Genomic DNA, 17,170 nt, shown 5'->3' on the forward strand with positions numbered 1-17,170 from the left:
CTCAAGCAGGAAACAGCATTTTTTTAGCTGAACTTCTCTTGGTTGCTGAATCTGCCTATGATCACAACTTGCTTGTCAGACATTGACTATCAGAGCTCTCCTAAGACTGTGGATCTAAACTCCAACAAATAAAGGACCAATTTTTCCTAGTGAAACCAGTATGGATAAATGGATAAAAGTCACTCAAATACATTTTACCCCATACCAATTACTTGGCAAGAGGAAAGGCATAAAAATATCTCCTCACCCCGACATCTTATGAATAGAAAGGTAAGAAACATATTTTGAACTCAGGTTACAACATGACATAAAAGAATGGCTGCAGAATTTCCTCAGAAGAGGCTGCTGTTTTTATGTCCAGATGCTGCTTCAGCTCATCACTCATCTGAGAGTGATTCACAGCCTTCCATGTTATGCACCCTATATATACATATATATAGCCTATCACCATAATGCCAGAACATTCACCGGGATTAGTGTGTCGCCCTGAATTACAGAGCAAATTTGAAGCCAAAACAATCTGGGTATTTCTTAGTTACATTCAGAGATGGAAGTAACAAAATATCTCTAGTGAAATGATGAAAGTAGAGTGACAAATTAATGAAAATCAAATCTTAGGCACAAATTGATTTCCCCTTTTCTCACCCTTACCTTCAAATGGATATAGCAGTCTTTGAGCTCAGTCTGCCTGACCAGAGGTCCTTCCACAGGCCCAAACTGTGTACGCTTTGGGATGCGCCTTTTGGAGAACACACCTCCCAAAAACCTGTCTATATAGAGCACCAGGGGAAGGCTGGCCCTCGCCCTGGTCAGCACAGGCCGGTTTGGAATGGGATGCAAAGGTCCATGTTTTGGACACACTGAGGGATGTGCGTTATTACACTCTTCACACCCTGCAACACAAAGGCAGAGAGGACATGACTTTTAGGCAGACACTCACACACCAGCTCAGAGACAGCCTTATCCCTCTCTAAACATCTTTGGCTCAGCTGCAGGAACACTAATGCCAATAGTCTGTCTATATTTCAAAATATTAGCTAGGCCAGTGTCCAGCAAAATAGGAACAAATCAGCTCAGAGACTTCACTAAAGATAGAATTTTGTCTTTTCAGTCAAGCAGCCCAATCTGAATTCCCATTTCTCATTTCTCTGTGAATCAAGACTCACATTTACTCATTACTGCTGAAATCTGAATGGTTTTTGCCTCTCTTTACTAAAGGTCTAATGGAGAGGGAAGAAAAGAAGGGGGGGCAGGTAGTACACTACATATGACTGCACATGCTTACACAAATCATTGGGATCAAAGGGTCGAGGTGGATCTGGATCCCACTCATCCATGTCAGTGTCTTCCCCATCTTCATCCTCATCTTCATCCTCATCATCTTCCTCTTTTGTTTCTATCCTTTCCATTTGATTCTGCAGAGGTGCTAAAGAATCAGAACCATCCACAGCCTCCATAGGAGGTAACACTTGGTTATGCACCGGTAATGATGCCTGAGGAGAGAATTCACAAACAATTCAAGCTGATTCAATAAGCAAACCACAAGGACAAGTAATGAACGTCCTTGCTAGCCTACCCGTCTTGCTGCCTATGGTAATGGAGAGGAGGACAAGGGAAGGTGCTAAACGACTGCCAAGGGATGTTTTGCATGGCTGGCTGCTGCTGATGGTCTCACTGAAAACACCTGTATTACTCCTTGGCTATACCCTGCCAAGGACTCAGTTCTCAGAAGAAACTGAACTCAGAGAAGTTCTTGATCCTTGCAGAAAGTTTAAAACCAAGTCCAGGCTCTGTGGATATTACCTAGAGCCTAAAGCTGTATTTTAATTTCTTTTGTACAAGTGAGAGAATCCTGCACTTTGATGCACAACCTTCTCTTGACAATCCAACAAAACCAATCTCCAGAGTACAACGGTAGAGGTCAAGAAGGGGTGAGGTAATGTGGAGACTGGATATAAAGCACAGGACATGAAGAACAGTTGAGGCCATTGCATACTTCCACTAATTTTCAAGTTTAGCCCTTTCCTTCCTTAAAAGAACTGCAAAATTTGAAGTTTGGCGCATATTTCATCACCCACATAGGTTTCTCAAGTAGAGAACAAGAAATAGTACACACAGCAGAGCTGCCTGAAAATACTGGTAAGGAAACCCAGTGGATGTTACTGTGACAGTCAGCACTACACCTTCTGTTAACTTCACTTTTCAGCACTGACAGACTTTTAAAGTGGCTACTCACAGAACCATCATTGAAACAGGTTTCTCTGTATATTAAATATATGATATCCTAAACCCCCATGCATTCCATGGTGAGACGAAGGAAGACAGTAAAATCTGCACTACAGCTTTCTCAAATCTCCTCCCAGATCACTTAGCTGCATTTCATTCCCAGAGATGATGGAGCAATGGAATCAGTGCACTCGTACATGAAAAGGAAAGGGTGCCTGGCAACTTACTCTATCTGCTTGTGGCCCCTGTTCCAGAGCCACTGGCTGGGGGGGGTCAGCAACGCTGCCGAGCACAGACAGGTTGGTGGGATTCATGCTCTGAGCAGCAGCAGCAGGCAAGAGCACCGTTACCTAAAATCACAGGCACTCATTTTAGCACTGCAGCATTTCCATCAGTCACTTAACACGTGGGCAGGGCCCAGCATGCACAGCTCCCTTGAGTCCTGCAGTCTACTCAAAAACTGCTGCATTCCCATGATTTTTGGGGTTCAAATAGGGATAATGGGCATGGACAGAACCTACAGCTCCTGGGACAAAGGGAAAGACTTAAAATCTATAGACTTTGCAAATTCTGAATTACCTATTACATATTTTTAAATTAAGGTCCTGGGTTCAATTGCACTAAAAACAGATGTTAGGGGCTCTTTAGCTCTCGGTAAAACCAGTGATTTGGGGTCTCTTTTCCTCTACACCCAATTTACTTTCATTTTCAAGGGAAAAGGTAAAGAAGGACTAAAAAACATTTCCTCATTTTTTGACTTTTTCTTTCCTCAACCAAACCTTGCTGATGGCTGAGGGGTTTAGAAGTAGATAAGCTTTAAGATCCCTTCCAATCCAAATAATTTGGTGATTCTGTGATCCAGGATCCATAAAAAACAGCATGGTGTATTGACCTCATGAGAAGATCAACCTCTCAAAAAAGAGGTTCCCAACAATTATTTTTCTTTACATTTGCTCACACTATATATTTTTTGTTTACAGACTTTTTTGGGTGCTGTAACAACCAAATTAATGCATATTACATTGTTCTCATCCATTCAGCAATAAAACAAAGCACAACTAAGACCCCTAGGAATCACCTTTCCTGCCTTTTGTTTCCTGCTTATCTATACAGGAATTTGCACCATTATTTCACGTGACTTTTCATCCTTCTCTACAGCTGGTATCATGTGGCTTCTAGTCTGTGTCTCTGACTGTTAAGCAGCTTTTTTGCTAAAATCCAAGCTCTTGCCTCTCTGCAGAGTGCTTAATAAACATCAGATAAAACTGAGAACAGTGCATTGGGCCAGTAGCAAGGGAGCAGACAACAAAATCCATAATGTAAGCACTCAGTCTTAGTACTCCAAACTAGTTGCTTTGTTTAAAGAGGTATTAAGAGTAATTTATGAAACTCCTGAAAAACAACAGCAATGGTGCAGGGAATGGTGCAACAGTAAGGACGAAACCACCATGACAGTCTGGTATTGACACTTCTGAAGCCAAGTGGCAACAAAGAGGCATCATTATTCCTCCATTGTGCCAGCAAGCATAGGGTCATACAGATCTGGATCTATCTGCACCCCCTATTAGCATTGCCTACAACTAATCACACCAAACATACCCTTACTTGCACTTCCATGTCAGGCCCTGCATGGATTATGGGCATTATTTTTATAAACCTCTCACTTTCTTTCTACAATAAAGTTTCTTCTGAAAGACAAGAGGACCTTTACTTATTATTTTATCATTAGTTGTCAGTTCAGGGATGTCCCACATGAAATGCTGATGTAAAAACAGCTGCACAGGCAGGAGTTGATATAATGAGGGATTAACCGTTCACAAAAAAGTTAATATCTATGTTAGGACTGCTATCAGACTGTGTTGGAATGGAGGACAGGCTGAGGACAAGGTCTGAGGACAAGGCAAGTGCTTCTGGAATAATAACAGCAGATCACCTCTGCTGGAACTCCTATCTGCACTGTGCACGAATAATCTCTAATTAATCACATATTTGTTAAATGAGCTTTAAGACAATTAAATAAGAATTTCTGGCTTTTTAATGCAGGGAAATTGATGGAGCAAAATATTCAAGAACAAAACTCCAGAGAATAAGAAGAATGAGAAGACAGGCAACACCTTTATTGTGTTAGTCATTGCTTCCCATCTGTGCCTCAATCATTTAGAAGGTTTTTTAGCAAGAAAATTTGTTCTCAGCACAGATTCAATCCCTCAGTCTGCCCCAAGACTGTCAATAAACACACATTTTAATGATGGCTTTGGTGATGATTCAGAACTAGTACATCCATTCATACACGTCATTAAAGACCCACCAACAGTAATGATTTTAAGTCTATGACAAGCAGAGAATTCCAACCAGAGATCTGAAAGCACCTGTCTACAGCTAATTATCACAGCCCAGTCCCCAAAGATACCAGTAAGAGTTAATAACAACTTTCCCATCCATGATGGATGTAAAAAGAATACGAAAAATCATCATAACCTTATAAACACAGGCTGCAGTTTTATTTTTCTCCCAGCCCACCTCAAACTGGCAAGCCCAGCACACCTGATAGGGGAGCCAGTCACTGAACTTCTTCAGGTTTCACACTTAATTTCCTGTGACATTTCCAGTAAACCTAGAATTTAATCTAATTTTTCTGTCCCCCAAAAGCCTTCTGTGGACTCCAAGGCATTTGGATCAGAACCTGTATGAGGACAACTGAAAACCCCGTCTTTCCAAAACGGCACATTCAGATGACATCAGCCACATCTGCTGCAGGGACACTGCTGAAAGATTTTTTCAGGCTATCCGGGGCAGTAAATTAGAATTTTTGCTGAATATGAATTAAAGAGAATAAACTCAAAAAAATTCTCAACTTTTACTGTCATTCATGCTCAAGGTGGTCACTGGCCTTGATCAGGGTAACAGCACAAGACTGAGATTGTCACTGGACAACTTCAAAAACAGCTCATTACCCTCCTGCATCACGTGAATGTCCATTTACCTTCCCTGACTGTTCTCTCAAAATTTTAGGCCCAAAATGAATAATATCTCTTCCTTACCTGCTGGGTGGTAGCATCCTGTTGGACGTAAGCCACTTGGGACGGATCTGTAAACAGAGTCTAGACAGAGTGAAAAAGGCTTATCAAACCAGCCATGGGGGTTTTTACTCCCAACTCACAGAAAAGTTACCCTGCCACTATGAAACGACCCACATTTGAGCCTTTGTCAACAGCTTCTAACCTGCCTGTTACCACCGCAAACTACTTCAACCTATCCAAGTAGACCTATATACATGGAAATTAAAAATTAGGTAATGCTCCATAAAGAGTTAATGTATTTATGTGGCACTTTGCATCTGTACAGCTAAAGTGTTTCACGGATTTTATTGTTTTTATTTACCAAAATCACTTTGTCAGTTGTTGATTTTGTAAAATCTGTAGGATGAAATTCAATAGCTCTAGCTATGCCCTTAATGTGTAACACTTAAAAGCAGGATAGAAGGTAACTGTGAGCTTTTTCTTCCTAAAAATTTACAAGACTGCTGCATGCTTTCTTTTGAGGAACTATCATGCACATCTTATATAGGAATTTGATAAGGCCAGGATGCTGTTTAATTTCAGAGAAGCCATGCCAACTTCAGTATTCTGCAAGAACAGCCCTGACAGAATCCCAGAAAAAGCAAGACTAAGGATTGACTAAGGCCAGCCTTACTTAGCCAAAACTTGAAATATCTGAGCTTGCAGCAGCCTGGCTACAATAAAATAAAGCATTATATAATACAAATTCCTTTAGCATTGTGATAATTTCATCTTGGATGCAGAAGAGTGTCTGAATACTACACATCTTTTGAGACAGTGGCTGCATTTAGAGTTTTGGAGTTAGTTGGCCAGTAACTCCTTGACAGATATCCTCTCAGGACATCCCTTCACACAGAAGCTGGTTTTCTGGGACAGCTGACAGGTGCACAAGACACAATGTGCCACATGAGGCCCTGCCAGCACAACGGGGGTGCCAGGGACGTGCACTTTGCAGCACAGCTAATCTGCCCTGTCAGCAAAGATATTATAAAACACTCTGGACAAAGCGAGCCTGTTGCTTTTTAATCTGACCATGCAGAGGCAGAGATGCATAGCATATTGACCCCATATAAACATGTGCTGCAAGGAATAAAGGCTATTTGATACGATTACGCAGAAGAAAATTAATATAAAAGGGCTATAAAATCAGCAACTCTGCAGAGACCACAAAATTACGTTGAATAAGCAGAGATGCTCTGCAAAAAGACATTACTGTTATTGTAACTATCAATTATGACAAGTGTACTACACAAAACAAAGACTCTTCCAGAAGGAATATAGATGGCTCTTAGCTTTTTACTGGATACAAGAGGCAGAACTTCTGGTGAGATTATCCATGCCATGGAAAACACCTTTGAGTAAATTATAATCTCATCCACCTTCAGTGAAGCAACCAGCATTTCATTATTCATAGCCTCGCCATCCTTTGATAAGCAGATTTGCACATCAGACAAATGAACAGCATGAAGTCCCTGCTCAGCAGTGGGCAGAGAAAACTGCTGGGAGCGACTGCCTGCTATTTTCCAGTCATACCACTTGGCTGGTAACTGGCCTTCATCCCAAACAAGATTGCTGTGTTTTCTAGGTGCCAAAACCAGGGTGGGTTCAGAACCACACGTGCCTGCGTAGCTTCCACAGGGTGGATGTAAACGAGGGTGTGCTCCGAGGTGTCCACAGAGGTGTAGGAGGTGCCGTCAGCTGTGTAAACCACCTGCTGTGCAGGGCCGCGCTCCTGCTCGTCACTGTACATGATCTGGGCCACTGCCCCCCCCTCGGGGACAAAGTGCACCTGGGGAACAAACAGATCCTGGACTCGCACCAACACAGGACAGTGGGATACAGCACCAGAGTCACAGGGTGCCTTGGAAAGCAGAGAGAACTTGAGTCCCAACTAATCTGAATGCAGTGAAAAACACATATTTCAAATCTCACTCAATTATTCTATCAGTAGAAATCTAGACACAACTCCGATCAGTGTCTGGTTTTACTTTACATTGCAACTCAAGACATAACTGCTACAAAGGGCACCCACCCATACTTAGTTCTAGCATGATGCTTCAGAAATTTGTAAGGGAACAAGTTCATGTTTGAACTAATGTGTCTATTAAATGTATTGGGCTATTGTTTCCCTTTATGCTCATATCCCTTTCAGGATTTATGATAATTATTTCATTCAGCTAGTTCTGTAGCTGGAGGTAATTTTTGCCGTCTGATGAGAGGCTAACGGAATTTATTAACTCTGATACTCCTCAAGAGATTGTACTGCAGTTCTCAGAGTCAGCAGTAGGGCATATTAGACTGCTTCTCTGCAGTATGTATGTGCAGCATCAGTAGAAAATTCAACTATTTAAACAGACAAACCTATACCTAAAAACATTAAGCACAGATTCCAAGGACTACTGGAACAAGTTATGTCTAGGGCTGAACTTTAAATCTAAACAAGTCAATTTTACCAGAACATTATGATCATAACTGATGATCATATAAAATTATGAGCCAGAATACTGGATTCCAGTGAAAACAGGCTCTTGCTATCATTTACATGCTAAAAAGCATTTTCACTGCATGGGAAAAACAGGACAGTGAGCAGGAAATCTAGTTTGAATACAAGTATTCATAGTCACATAAAATTCTTTCACATAAAATGATACCACAGTTACATATTTTATTTTAGTTTTTAGCTTATGCTTCAGAAGACACCTGGTACTCCTCTGTGGATGCTTAGTGCAGATTGTGTACAATAGATCTTCTCACAAACACTGTATTTTCACATTTGGAAAGCCCTCTGCAAATACTCATTAAGCCTTAAAACTGCCATGTGCAAACAGCAGCATGGTTATCCCATTGCAGAGAGAAAGGAACACAGGCCATTGAAAACTGCCTTTCTTTGCAAATTTCAAAGATGGAAATTACTGAGAGGCCAAATTTCTCAGCTTGTGGGTCAAATACCATGCAGCACCCTTTTCCTACCATACTTAAAAGAATAAATCAATTTACAGAATTCTAGACATTCCCAGCTGTGTTGTCTCAGAGGCAGAGGGACAAGCTGCATACCGCAGAACCTGAAAGAATTAAAACTGCAGAATTAAAACTGCATTAGTCGCTTACAATTAATATTTCTCCCTTCCTCACTACCCAGATGTCTGTCTGGAAAAAATTACTTGTATTACTTTCCCCAGGGTCCACCCACAGTTCCATCTGATTCAAATGATGCCACCAAAAGCGGCCGCCACAGAGCACAGATTTTGCTCATTATTCTTAACAGCCTTTACTCTTCCACGTGGTAATAAATGTATTTGGACACAAACTTCTACAGCCACTGCTTAGTTTTGTTCAGCTCATTTCAGAGCTCTGTGTCTTCACTGCTGCGGTTTGCACAGTTCAGTTTCTGAAGCTTTAACCCTACATCACCACAGAAATGTTTGTATTCCTGCTCAAACGAAAGCTGAGCTTCTGGACTCTAAATCAGGGCTGAATGGGAACTAACCCTCCCCACTAATCCCAATCCAGCCCAAGCAGAGGTGGAGCTCTGGCTAATCACCTGAGCAGTGTTCTGTTCCTGTCCTCCAGACTCAGTCCACATCTGAGGACTTTCCTCTTTCAAGTCCATCTCCTCTCTGCCTGTGTGCTCCATGAGGAGGAGACGACCTACTGGAGTAATATCTGGCTGAAGGGATTCATCTGTTCATTGTGTTTCTGCTTCCAGAAGACAAGGTGATCTTCAGCAACATGGCTGTAAAAAACCAGAGAACAGAGACATTAAAACCAGCATGACACATGGCATGGAGCTATGAGGGATTTATTATTATCCACTACCACACTTCAGAAACACAAAGTAAAGCAGGTTTGGCTGTATAAACACCTCCTACAAGACCCAAATACCTTAAGTTATGGGAACAAGGGAACAGAAATCTGATCTCACTGAGCATGGTCAAGTCCTACTGTTTGCCACCTTCCATATCCCATTAAGGAGGAAACAAATCAACCATTGCAACAATCGCACTGAAAGATTACACTGAATTCCTCTTTCATCTCTTTCCTTGGCCACAGGCCATCCACACCACCTTCTCCTCATTGTCCTTCTGGCACCTACAGGCCTAGAAATCAATAAATAATGCAAAAAATGGACCTGAGGCTTCCAACAAGAAAACACTATGTTCAGAGATGCATCACCAGTTCCTCAGTTTGCCTGAATGAGGTTTTGTTTGATCACCAACTGGTTTTCCATGTACAGACAGATTTGACCTTGGACAAAATCCCAGTCCCAGGTCAGCGGAGTGTTACAATAGCCAACTACTAAAAGGGAACAATGAAACTTAAACTCTCAAAGATCCTGACAAACTGCTTCCAAGCTTGGTTTTATTCACCTCTTGCAATTTTACTGGGGCCTCTCAATCTGCCATTGTGATCCCAGAAGGGTAGTTTACAGCTCTGGTGATTGTTTGAGTCAGTGGTTCAGCACCTTCCCAATCCTTCGTCTCTAATGTCGTATTAAATCATAGGCCAGGAATTAGCATGAGGCTGAGCCCATTTCATTTCTCAGCTACTCACTGGGCTGATCCAATGCCAGTACCCATCTGTGCACCAGGAAGGAAGCAGAAGGCTCCTTGCTGATGCTTTCATTCATTTGCATTTTAAATGCAAATTATTTTAGTCATAATTTATCCCCATAAATGACAGCATTCAGCTTGTCATTGACAAACTGAAAAATAGATAAGGAGAGGTAAAAAAAGCAGCAGGCACTTTATAAATCCTCCTAATTCTGCCAGCAAGGATTAAGCTGTGCAGACCTGAGCACTGACTGTTCCACTGGGCCTGGCCAGCATGGATAAATCATCAGGGCAGGGAAATCTCAGGCTGATGTCACTGAACTGTGCGGTGGAGCAAAAAAATCATATTACTTACATATACACAAAGAAAAACAGTGGGAAAGACATTTCTGGGCACTGCTAGACACCAAGTCTTGCTGTTACTGGCAACTGGAGTTAATGCTTGCTGTCTCACGCTGAGCAACCCAGCACATGTGAGCCCCACAAAAGCAGACGGTGAGGAAATGTTCTGACTTTCTCTTATCTACACATCTCCAGTTATGGGAATACAGGGACAGAAACCTCATCTCCATTAATATTGCTTGATACAAAACACCAAAAAGCACTTCAGAGAAAAATTAAAATAAAATCTATGTACCAGCATTCAATGCCTGAGCTTAGTATGAACAAATTAACTGCAGCAAATATGAGTGATAAAGACCAGTCTTGTCTTCAAAGTGTGGAAGGTCAGGGCAATTTACAGATAAATATTATTTATTTATATATCCAAGTGCACACATGCTCTGATCTATAAATAAATACCATCCATCCCTACACAGAACCTTCCTCCTAGCTACTTGTTATGCTATTAAGGATTAAAGTTGGGAATTTCCCATATCTAATCCTACCTCATTCACTGATCTCCTTCACTCATTTTATCAGGTATAGGTTCTTTATTCAGAATATATAAATATATACATGTATCAGGTATATGATCGCCTCTACCCATGCGAAACATGACAGCAGTTATGTCAGTAACACAGTGTGAACAACTTCTTCACAAAATTTAACACCTATCCTGTTGATATTTTTCAGCTGGTTTATCCACAACAGCTCTTTTCCTAGATGGCCAGTATTAATCAAGAGCCAATTCAGGTAATTGCACTAACAGTAGCTGGTAGTTTAATCAATTACTTAACTGCTTAGAAAACTAAAAATAAAAACATTAGAGGTTTCAATTTGGGGTAGTTTGACTTTTTAAAACAAATATAATTATCCTGTTAAAAAGAAAGCAATTACATTACCTACTAACTGAATTAAGAGAAAGGCTCAGTTCTGGCTAATTCCACATGGTCCAACCTGTAGCAGAATTTTTGGCTGACCTTCTCCACCAGCAGACAATGAAGGTCTGAAGGAAGAAGCTGACTCACTCCTGCAGAATCATTTTGGCACAGATAACTTACAACTTGAGTACAAAGGAGACTGAAGGGTTCAGGCAGGGTCTTTAAAAGACAAAACTGGGAATTAAGAATCATCTCTGAAAAAAGAAGTACCCAAAAAGTTGCAAAGGAAAGCAGAAGACAGTCATTTCATGGTTCTGAAAGTTAGTACTAACTTATAATCTTGGGGGAAAATAAAGCAAGGCTGAACCAAATTCAGTACCCCAGTGCTGCAGATTCTATAAACAGTCCAGTTTATTGCTGTTCTTGACAGAAATTAAAACAAGAAACAGCTCAGCCCAGCCAATTGTGCAGCAATAAGGAACAATAGTAGGATCTGCAGGATTTGCTGATGCTTTCAACTTCTGTACTTCCAAATTCATCCTAGGATTGACCTCTGGTATGCATTCCCTCAGTATGTCTGCAATCATGAAAACACACTGAAAAGCACATTTCCCTGGAAACATGGATGTGCTGAGAAAGAAGAAAATGCAGGAGGAGACAGGCTGTGTCCCAGAGAGGTCACAGGGACCCAGAGGGGTAGGAGGCAGGAGCAAGTGTTGAAATTCAGCCATGAAAGCCCTGCAGTCAAGGCCAAGAGCTGCAAAAATCTTACCCAAAGTGTCACTGACAATAGAACTGCCACAAAACACCAACGCCTGAGCAAGTTTTCTGACACCTATGACAAGAAGACCAAACTAACTTTGCTCACGGATCTTTCATAGGATGCTCCTCCTCATGAATCCTGCACAATCTTATTTCCTACCCTAGATACATTCCCTCAATACCCATTACAGCCCTGACACTGACAGCCCACAGTGTCTCAAAATGTGAACCATTTCCCTGTGGTCTTCTCTCAGCTTTGGTAGTTTTTTAGCAGAAATAAATGTGAAACTTTGGACATAAGCATGCCAAATCACTGGCATGCAGGGAGTGCTCTCTGCTTGCTCTCCACACTGTTTGCCCATGGATTATCTTCTGCAATTGTTGATTTTTCTCACTGTATTGAACACATCAGACATTTTCAGACAAGCTAAATAAACACCAAGACATGCACCTCAATGGGAAGCTCTGCTGCATCAAAGGGATTACCATAAGAATCTGTGTAACAGAAATTGAAACTCAATTGCAGAAATCCTAAAAGAAAAAAACATAATTAAAGATAAAAGGCATTGTAATAGGATAAACTCAGTTTTTTCTCAGTATTCAGAAAGCAGGCTACATTTTGTAATAAAAATCCATGTAGAGGTTTAGTAAAACAGTAATCCGAACAGCTTGCTTAAACTCATGTTAAATTTACATGTTATGTATGTCACAACTATATTCTCTCCACTATAAGAGGCCTGGCTCAAATATAATTCAATTTTTTTTTTTAAGTTCTTACTTTCCTGGAAGTAGAAAGATTAGTCAATTATGAAACATCACCCAATAATCACCCAAAATTCCACCAGCACCCCAATGTTTTCATACAATCCAATGAACATCACAAACATGAGCAAGAAGCAATGCCAGTGGGAGTTGTTAAAGCATTTGCAGTAACTGCAGATGCAGCATTTTTCTCCCCAAATAACAGGCATGCCTCACCCTGTCTGTGCCGGGTGATGACACAAGCTGAAACAGTAACAGGCGTAACTAAAGAGTACAAATATAGTCCAGTACCACTCCAGTATGGCAGTGGTGAGGCAGCGACAGTCCTGTGTCACTATATATTGTGTGAATCACGACACCACACTATTGAAGAACCAGCACAGCTCCTGTGACTTTGAAATACCTCCTCTAGCGGAACATTAGCTCATTCTGAGCTGTTCAAGTAAATTAACCATCCCTTCAGGACAACACAGATTTGTCTCAGAACACCAGTCACATTTACCTTCCTTTTCTCAACACCTTCTGGGACCTGTTGCTGTCACAGACCTACAGCCATCTCTCTTTAGGTTTTGCACTTTACATACAATCCAGAAAATGTCATTAATGACAAAATTTCTCCTCTGCTGCTCCTGCTGCCTCAAAAGCATCTTGGTGTCATTGTCTTGACAGTTCTTCATTTTTTTTTGAAATCATGCTTAAAACCTCCTTTTGACCTTGGCAACACTCTCCGACTCCTCCCTCCTGCTTCTGTGGGACGGTGTTTTCTCTGGAGCTGTATTATGAAACCAGCAGCTTCCCCGTGAACTGCATTCAGCTCCAGAGGATGGGAAAGCGCTGCTCAGAGGGGCAAAGCACCTCATTTGCCTATCCAACAGCAATGTCTTTGTTAGCTTTGCTGCCTCAGCATTAGACACCCGGAGCCACCACAGCCTCACGTGTGTCCCCTTACAGGTGCATGCATGATCCCCCCACAAACACTCAAGAGTGAACAGTGCTGTAAGAGAAAACCACTAACAGCAAAGTCACTGCTGGTTTGTGTTTGGTATCCAAGTGTTTTAAACACAAGTTAAACCCAGTGAACTCATCTAGGGCTTCAAAGGTAAGCTCTGAAAGTCAGAAAAAAACACCACAAAAAAAAATTAGAATCAACAATAACCGTATTTTCTTGGCAAACTTGCTATTAAAGAATGACAATTTCTTTCAATGCTGTGACTACACAAGAATATACAGAGACAAAATCTCTGGGGACTTCATCTGCAGCAACCTCTGTGAGGTTCACTAAGGGCATTCTGCTGAAAAATCCAAGCCAGTGACTGCCAAATATTCATTTTTGCCCCTTCTCTGGGATAAGAAAGGGGCAATATTAAAACAGAGCAAGGGGAAAAGACCACCTCTCTGCTCAGGTAGGAATAAAGCCACTCAGTATCTCAAATAAGAATCCACTTTACAATAATGGTGCATAAACCAGCTAATGTGATTTACTCCCCAGTGTAAAAGAGCCTTGCCATAGCCTGAGGTTCCCTGCAGCAATAACAGCAGGGACTATTGGCTTAATCCTCCCACGACTGAGCTCGCTGACAACTGTGCGTCACCCCAGCCATGTGCAAGGGCACCAAGATTGGTACAAAAGGAGTTTTAGGATTCTGAGTCTTACTCCAGCTTTTAATATGAAAATGATTTATCATGCTAAAAAGGAACACCACATTTGCCAGCAAAAAGCTTTACCCACACTCAATTATCCTAGTTTGCCTAGAAGGCAGAGCCAGTGCATTTCCTGAGATCCTTTAGCAGGAACATGCTTTCACTGCTGCAAGAAGGTTTCTAACCTCACTGAGGAGGACTGTTGTCACCTCTTCTGCATTCCCATCCATCACAGGCACATACTGTTTCAAGCAGCTCTGGTCCTGGTGCATTTTGCGTGAATGGTATCAATCAGGTCATGTAAAACCACATTTTTTATGTTTTACTGGAGAGTTAAAAATGGAAATCATACTAGGGCTGGGACAGCAAGAATTATTTATCTCCACAAAGGGAAAACTGGCTTCAATTTATTTTGTCATATAATAAATAGAAGAGCTCAGCCAAACACCAACTTGCTCTTTGCTGCCATTGTACATAATGAATCTACCTCCTTATGGCACGTCCATCATCAAAGCAACAATGAGCTGGAAAAGATCTCTTATATCAATGACAGTCCTCTGCTAGACATCACACGTTACAGTCCTTTTCGTAAAGCCCAGGCACTGAAGGTGACAGCACAACAGCCTGATGTAACTATTCTCTCACAGCTTATCAGGTAAGTAGCTGAAGATCCATTTCTAACAGAGAATACAGGAGAGAATCCAGCCTGAGCACAGGTTAATATCTTCCTGGGAACTACCTAGGCTGTGTTTAGACACCTACTCAGAAATGCTCCAAGGATATCTCTCTTGAGTCCTAATTTTTGTATAATAAAGTATTTCTCACACTGTCCTCTCTCTCAGTGGGCAAAGACTCAACTTCATTACTTTCTACATATGCAAATCTCTTCTTTAGTCACCTCTCTTCCCATTTGCTCAACATCTACATAGCCACTCCAGCAACCGATTTCTTCCTCCCACCCTCAGCTTCCTGAATCTCTGGCCATGTTCCTCATGTTCTTGTCTTCCCAATGTTTCATCCTCTGAGGTCCCTGTGATATCATGGCTGTTGAATCACATACTACAGTTTTTTGGGCTCCAGCTGCTCAAGACAATGACTGTGCCTTCCTAAAGGATTTGGATTATAAATCACGAAGAGAGAAGTCTGATAAAGCAAAGAAACAGGGAATACATGCATTTAAAGTATAGGACGACACAAAAGGAAGATAAATGTCTCTATCAGTGTCTTCTATAGTTCTGCCCACACAACCTTCAAGATGGCTCTATTAGGGGTTACAGAAAGAAAATAAACCATTCCCCTCCAGCTTCTTCCTGACAATTTTTTGTCTCCCATCCCTTCTCCTTCTCCAGTAAACTCTTTCCAAAAGAGCTGTCAGTTGAACGGGATTCTTTCCCTTCCTACAAGTGTGTGGTGCTTCCTCTCTCCTTCTCCCACTCCCCTGCACCTCTCCTCTAAATTTAAATCACCTGTCATAAAATTCAAAAAAATAAAACGACCTTGTTTCTGTACATAAAAACACACACCTGAGATAGCTCCTTCAGAATAGCTGCTGCTCTGCACTACCCCAGAGAACCAATGGACTATCTGCACCTTCGAACAGGTGGGCACTGACATATAGAGCCATTTCAGGGCTACAATACGACAACTGCATGTTTTACTAGCAGGAGATAAAAGTGACAAACAGACCCAATCTCATGGTCAGGTCCAAACAAAATTCAGCATACAAAACCAACCCACTTAATCAGATACACTTAGAAGTCCATTAGAATTCAGTATACACAGCCACCAGCAGCTGCAGGTGGCCAGGAACACACTGGAAAGGGCTGCTCACTGCAGAGCAATTTACCCCAGGAGAGCCCATCCAAGGATTTTCTGCAAAGGATAGGACTAAGGGTGCCAGAAGAGAGCAGACAATACTACAGACTCATTTCTCTCTAAAATCAAATTGTCAATTATTCTATCAGATAACAATAATAACAACTACTCTGATATTATATCTTATAAAAAAGATAATAAAGCTGTCTCTTTTTCACAAGAGAAGCATCCATGAAGCAAAATGTCAAAAGCCATCACAATTTCAGAGAGAAGTTTTCCATTTAAGGACAGACTAGAGCAATACACACTCCTGTACTAGTTTTCCTAGGAATGAAGGCATTAGAAGGCTCAAGACTGCCAATTATTTTATTGTGTCCAAAGAAGATGCAAAGAATCCTCTCATAAAATCAGTTGGTGATTCATTAGCATCTCATCTTCTAACTGAACTATAAGAAAAAAAAACCCTAAATTATTAAAAATCTGACAGAAGAAAGCAAAAGTTCAGTATAGTCTCTATTCCCATTGAAACTCACAGGGAAACATTGATAGGCATTTCACGCACCCAGCTTTGCACTTGATCATTCTTTAAAGGCCTGTAAGAACCATAAATATATAACTATATAGTGATACACGATGTAACTCACTTTTAATGGAACTGGGGCACAGGAGGGGAAACAGGACAACTCAACACCAACACCCACAAAGCAAGAGAGCCACGAGATCAAGCATCCACTTGCTACAACCATACCAAGACCACAGCAACAGGGTTTTTGGCACCAAGACCACTGTCAGGAGACCCGTGAACCCCACAGCTTCCACCTGCCGCAACTGCTGCTACTCGCACCAGGACCTTCATGAATGGAACTCCCTCAGGGCAGTGGGGAAGGGCCTAACTTCCCTCAACACCAAGCCTCAGGGCCACCCACCCAGGAGCCTTGCCCTGTTTGGGCCACATAGATGCCCAACAGGCCCCCTGGGGCAAGAGACCCTCATGAGGGTGGAACCCGCAAAACACGGCACACCACGGCACCTTACAGGGTACACTGGGGTACCTGCACCCGCACCCCGATATAGTCGCCACGGCCACCAACAG

The 17,170-nt window shown here is 41.7% G+C and overlaps 1 protein-coding gene across 9 annotated transcripts in view; it reads right to left on the minus strand.

Moving 5' to 3' along the window:
• Window positions 1-11,209, minus strand: part of PRDM10 (PR/SET domain 10) — a 37,099-nt gene extending 25,890 nt beyond the window's left edge. For 6 of the 9 annotated variants that reach the window (XM_031062741.1, XM_031062738.1, XM_031062744.1 and 3 more), the window contains exons 1-7: window positions 11,119-11,209; window positions 8,827-9,018; window positions 6,907-7,074; window positions 5,268-5,327; window positions 2,454-2,576; window positions 1,286-1,493; window positions 652-893 (exon numbers count right to left, since the gene is read on the minus strand). In XM_031062741.1, the coding sequence (XP_030918601.1) occupies window positions 652-893; window positions 1,286-1,493; window positions 2,454-2,576; window positions 5,268-5,327; window positions 6,907-7,074; window positions 8,827-8,919 (894 nt within the window). In that variant the 5' untranslated portion in view covers window positions 8,920-9,018; window positions 11,119-11,209. The remainder of the gene's footprint in view (window positions 1-651; window positions 894-1,285; window positions 1,494-2,453; window positions 2,577-5,267; window positions 5,328-6,906; window positions 7,075-8,826; window positions 9,019-11,118) is intronic. The other 3 variants (XM_031062740.1, XM_005427887.3, XM_031062743.1) reach the window with 3 other exon arrangements.
• Between the last annotated feature and the right edge of the window lie 5,961 nt (window positions 11,210-17,170).

This window comes from Geospiza fortis, unplaced genomic scaffold, assembly GCF_000277835.1.
Source record: "Geospiza fortis unplaced genomic scaffold, GeoFor_1.0 scaffold140, whole genome shotgun sequence".
Classification (NCBI taxonomy): Eukaryota; Metazoa; Chordata; class Aves; order Passeriformes; family Thraupidae; genus Geospiza; species Geospiza fortis.